This window comes from Equus quagga, chromosome 7 (genome assembly GCF_021613505.1).
Source record: "Equus quagga isolate Etosha38 chromosome 7, UCLA_HA_Equagga_1.0, whole genome shotgun sequence".
NCBI classification, from domain to species: Eukaryota; Metazoa; Chordata; class Mammalia; order Perissodactyla; family Equidae; genus Equus; species Equus quagga.
In genome coordinates this window covers 79874948-79880555 of record NC_060273.1, presented here as the reverse complement: position 1 = coordinate 79880555, position 5608 = coordinate 79874948, and the positions used below count along the sequence as shown (strand labels likewise).

Genomic DNA, 5608 nt, shown 5'->3' with positions numbered 1-5608 from the left:
GGGACTGCAGGGAGAGCCCAGGCTGCGGCGCCTGCTCAGTTCGCGCTCACTGCGTCTAAGGCTCCCCCGGACTGGCTCGGCGCCCAGCACAGGAGCCGGGAGGGGGAGCAAGAAGGCGGCGCAAGAGCCCACTCCGCCGAGGGTTAGGGGAACTGAGCTGGAGAGGGGACCTGCAGGGGGCAGCACCAAGCCGCTAAGCAGGTCCTCTCCTCGCGCTAACCTGTGGTCCCCAGACAATCTTTAGGGAAGCCCCTTTTTCAGATTTCCGCACTGCCCACACCACCTCCACCTGTTTCGGATAAAGGTGGGAAAGTCTCCCACCACCACAAGAACCAGCAGCTCCTGGTGGGAACAGGACTCGGGTCTCCCTTAGGGCAATCGTCCGCCACCCAAAGGTGGGCTCTTCCCAGGAGGGGCCCAGGGAACAGTCTTGCGGTTCTGGGTGGCGTAAAGGGATCCCCAGGCTCCAACAGCCTCATCCCATTGGCAGATGGCGGAGAAGCAGGCGGCCCACCGCAATGCCCAGGGTCCCAGGAACCATCTGGCTACTATTTCCTAGCCTCAGTTTCCCCGGTGACACCTGGAAAGGCACCGTGTCATTGGTCGAGGCCCGGGGTCAAGGACCCGCCCCTCTTGGGCGGCCTCTGCCCGGGCCAGTCCAGCCGCTCCTCCCCTTCGCTCCCGCCCCGCTCCCACGGTCCCAGAGGTGGGCGGGCGGGCCCTGGATGACGGCGGCAGAACCCTAGCCCGACTCGCCCTCGCCCCCGCCTCGGGCCTGGGCTTCCCCAGCCCAGGCCCCGTCGGGGAGCCTCGAGTCGCGGTGTGCTAGCGCTACGCGCCCCAAGCCCTCCCTGCCTGGGCGTCCCCCGCTCTTGCGCGCGATCGGGCTCCCGGCTTGGAACCAGGGAGGAGGGGGGAGTCAGGGAGCAGCAAGCAGCGACCCGGAAACGCCATATAAGGAGCAGGAAGGATCCCCCGCCGGAACAACCCTTATTTGGTCAGCGCCTTATTTGGAGCAGCCCGATATGGCCCGGCCGCTTCCGGCTCCGGGAGGAGGGAAGAAGGCGGAGGGAAGGGACGGGGGCAAAGTCGGGAACTCCGGAGCAGCTTGGGTCCGGGAGTCCCAAGGTGCGGCTTGAGCCCTAGGCTTTCTTGATGCCTGGGCGCCCAGGGTGCAGGAGCCCGCGCAGGGCCCGGGATGCGGGATGGTGGTGCCCACCGCTCACGGCTAGGGGGCTTCACGTCACTCCGGGTCCTCCTGGCCGGTCTTGCCATATTAGGGCTTCCTGCTTCCCATATATGGCCATGTACGTCACGAGGGAGGCGGGCCCATGCCGTTCCAGACCCTTCAAATAGAGGCGGATCCGGGGAGTCGCGAGAGATCCCAGCGCGCAGAACTTGGGGAGCCGCCGCCGCCAGCTGCCGCCGCCGCCGCCAGCTTTCGCCGCTGCAGGACCGGCCCCTGCCCCAGCCTCCGTAGCAGCACCGCGTTCACACCGGCCGGCGGCGAGGGCGAGCCTGGGGACCCCACCTGCACTCTCCATAGTGTGCCCCGCGCCCCGCATGTGACCCGGCCAGGCCCCCGAGAGTGTGTCCCCCCAGCTCCAGCCCCGGGCTGCGCCCACCCGGCCCAACAGCAGCTCGCCAGCCCGCCCGGGATGGCCGCAGCCAAGGCCGAGATGCAGCTGATGTCCCCGCTGCAGATCTCCGATCCGTTTGGCTCCTTTCCTCACTCGCCCACCATGGACAACTACCCTAAGCTGGAGGAGATGATGCTGCTGAGCAACGGGGCTCCCCAGTTCCTCGGTGCCGCCGGAGCCCCTGAGGGCAGCGGCGGTAACAGCAGCAGCAGCAGCGGGGGCGGTGGAGCTGGAGGGGGCAGCAGCAACAGCAGCAGCAGCAGCGCCTTCAACCCTCAGGGGGAGGCAGGCGAGCAGCCCTACGAGCACCTGACCTCAGGTAAGCGGTGGCCTATGCCCAGGATTAGCCCCTTCGCCACCATCCTGGCTTCCAGTCCTTCCCCACAGCCTTTGCAGCGCTCCATTCACCGCAGTAGTGCTCCTAGACCTCAGGGATGCAAGTGGGGTTTCCCTTCTGTTCCTCGCATCCTCAGGGTCATATGTTAAAGGGATGCCTGGGGACATCCACCCCCACCCCCACCCACCTCGTTTCTAGCGGTACGCAGAGGAGAGAGCTTTTGTTTTGGATGGAGCGCTCTGGGGCTGCGTGGGTGGGTGGAGGCGGGGGGAGGGCTTGTTTTGATGAGCAGGGCTGTGGCCCCCCTCCCCCCAAAGGCCGTGCCTGCCGTCTGTCCCCAAGGAAAGGCTGTGATCTGTGGCCAAAGATGTCCCGGCTGCCCGGGGTAGTGGGCGCGTACTAGCCGCAGCCGAGGGGGTGCTGGCGGGAATTCCTTGCCCGCGCAGCCGCCGCGGTGCAGCTCTGGGAGCTGCAGTGGAGGGGGATTCTCCGTATTTGCGTCAGCTGTTGTTGAAATGGGCTCTGCCGCTGGAGCGGGTCCAGGAACATTGCAATCTGCTGCTATCAATTATTAACCAGCCCGGGAGTCAATGGTAGCCGGCCCGACCTCTTGCCTGGCAGCTTGGGTCCTCCTCGTCCTCCAGTGATTGCTCTCCAGTAACCAGGCCTCGTCCCTCTCTCTCTCCTCCCAGAGTCTTTTCCTGACATCTCTCTGAATAACGAGAAGGTTCTCGTGGAGACAAGTTACCCGAGCCAAACCACCCGGCTGCCGCCCATCACCTACACTGGCCGTTTTTCTCTGGAGCCTGCGCCCAACAGTGGCAACACCTTGTGGCCTGAGCCCCTCTTCAGCCTGGTCAGTGGCCTCGTGAGCATGACCAACCCACCGGCCACTTCATCTTCAGCACCATCTCCAGCGGCCTCCTCCTCCTCTTCTGCCTCCCAGAGCCCACCTCTGAGCTGTGCGGTGCAGTCCAACGACAGCAGCCCCATTTACTCCGCGGCACCCACCTTCCCCACGCCTAACACTGACATCTTCCCTGAGCCACAAAACCAGGCCTTTCCCGGCTCGGCAGGCACCGCGCTCCAGTACCCACCTCCTGCTTACCCTGCTGCCAAGGGTGGCTTCCAGGTCCCCATGATCCCTGACTACCTGTTTCCACAGCAGCAGGGGGACTTGGGCCTGGGCACGCCAGACCAAAAGCCCTTCCAGGGCCTGGAGAGCCGTACCCAGCAGCCTTCGCTCACTCCACTCTCTACCATCAAGGCCTTTGCCACACAGTCGGGCTCCCAGGACCTGAAGGCCCTCAACACCACCTACCAGTCTCAGCTCATCAAACCCAGCCGCATGCGCAAGTACCCCAACCGGCCCAGCAAGACGCCCCCCCACGAACGCCCCTATGCCTGCCCAGTGGAGTCCTGTGACCGCCGCTTCTCCCGCTCAGATGAGCTTACCCGCCACATTCGCATCCACACTGGCCAGAAGCCCTTCCAGTGTCGCATCTGCATGCGCAACTTCAGCCGCAGTGACCACCTCACCACCCACATCCGCACCCACACAGGCGAGAAGCCCTTCGCCTGCGACATCTGTGGGAGAAAGTTTGCCAGGAGCGATGAACGCAAGAGGCATACCAAGATCCACCTGCGGCAGAAGGACAAAAAAGCAGACAAAGGTGTTGTTGCCTCTTCTGCCACCTCCTCCCTCTCTTCCTACCCGTCCCCGGTGGCTACCTCCTACACGTCCCCGGTTACTACCTCTTATCCATCCCCAGCCACCACCTCATACCCATCGCCTGTGCCCACCTCCTTCTCCTCTCCCGGCTCCTCGACCTACCCGTCCCCTGTGCACAGTGGCTTCCCCTCACCCTCGGTGGCCACCACATACTCCTCCGTTCCCCCTGCTTTCCCAGCCCAAATCAGTAGCTTCCCTTCTTCAGCTGTCACCAACTCCTTCAGCGCCTCCACAGGGCTTTCGGACATGACAACAACCTTTTCTCCGAGGACAATTGAAATTTGCTAAAGGAAAGGGCAAAGGGAGAAAAAGAAACACAAGAGACTTAAAGGACAGGAAGAGGAGACGGCCATAGGAGGGGGTTCTTCTTAGGTCAGATGGAGGTCCTCAGAGCCAAATCCTCCCTCTTTACTCAACCCCAGGGTCGGCGTGGAAGGTTTGTTGGCCAACAATTCTTTCTGCCCACTTTCCCTTCCTCCCCTACTCCCTTTGACTTCAGCTGCCTGAAACAGCCATGTCCAAGTTCTTCACCTCTATCCAAAGAACTTGATTTGCATGGATTTTGGATATATCATTTCAGTATCATCTCCATCGTATGCCTGACCCCTTGCTCCCTTCAATGCTAGAAAATCAAGTTGGCAACATGGGGTTTGGGCCCCTCAGAGCCCAGCCCTGTACCCTTGTACAGTGTCTGTGCCATGGATTTTGTTTTTCTTGGGGTTCTCTTGATGTGAAGATAATTTGCATATTCTATTGTATTATTTGGAGTTAAGTCCTCACTTTGGGGGGGAAAAAAAAAAAAGCAAAGCCAAGCAAACCAATGGTGATCCTTTAATTTTGTGATGATGCTGTGACAATTAAGTTTGAAGCTTTTTTTGAAACAGCAGTCCTCGGTATTAATCAGAGCATGTGTCAGAGTGCTGTTCCGTTAATCTTTTTGTAAATATTGCCCGACCATACTCTCACATGTGGCAAAATATGGTTTGGATTTTCTTCTTTTTTTTGAAAGTGGTTTTTTTTTTTTTCCGTCCTTTTGGTTTAAAAAGTTTCACGTCTTGGTGCCTTTCGTGTGATGCGCCTCGCTGATGGCTTGACATGTGCAGTTGTGAGGGACATGCTCACCTCTAGCCTTAAGGGGGGCAGGGAGTGATGAATTGGGGGAGGCTTTGGGAGCAAAATGAGTAAGAGGGCTGAGCCGAGCCTCAGTTCTCCAGAATGTAAGAAAACAAAATCTAAAACAAAATCTGAACTCTCAAAAGTCTATTTTTTTAACTGAAAATGTAAATTTATAAATATATTCAGGAGTTGGAATGTTGTAGTTACCTACTGAGTAGGCGGCAATTTTTATATGTTATGAACATGCAGTTCATTATTTTGTGGTTTTATTTTACTTTGTACTTGTGTTTGCTTAAACAAAGTGACTGTTTGGCTTATAAACACATTGAATGCGCTTTATTGCCCATGGGATATGTGGTGTATATCCTTGAGAAAAATTAAAAGGAAAATAAAATAGGTGTGGTTGGGTGTGTTTCCTGGGCTGAGGGTGGGGTGGTCTGCAGTAGCTGTCCCTCTCAAGGGGTTTGAAGGGCTTTTACAGAGACAAAGGTATTCCAACCAGAGTCATGTCCACTGTGTGTCACTGGAGTGAATTCTTTATGAGGACTGGGTGTGAATCTCCTCTTCTTGATCCTGGGCCTATTCCTCCTCAGTCTGGTGGGCTGCAGTCTTGTCTTGGTTAGTTAAAGCTAACGGCCAGTGATAGGGGTGGAACATGTGTGGCCAGAGGCAATGCTATTCTCCTGGCCCCAAAGGTTCAGCCAGCCCTGCCCCCCATCTCTATGCAGGGTTGGGAAAATCTAGGTTCTTGGGAATCCTTGCCATATGCACTTGGGGGAGATA

General features: G+C 58.3%; 1 protein-coding gene across 1 annotated transcript; it reads left to right on the top strand.

Moving 5' to 3' along the window:
* Positions 1-1316: 1316 nt before the first annotated feature.
* On the top strand, positions 1317-5223 carry EGR1 (early growth response 1). The gene is made up of 2 exons (XM_046667236.1): positions 1317-1959; positions 2670-5223. The coding sequence occupies exons 1-2, from the start codon at positions 1332-1334 to the stop codon at positions 3995-3997; spliced, it is 1956 nt and encodes a 651-aa protein (XP_046523192.1). The 5' UTR covers positions 1317-1331; the 3' UTR covers positions 3998-5223.
* The last annotated feature ends 385 nt before the right edge of the window (positions 5224-5608 follow it).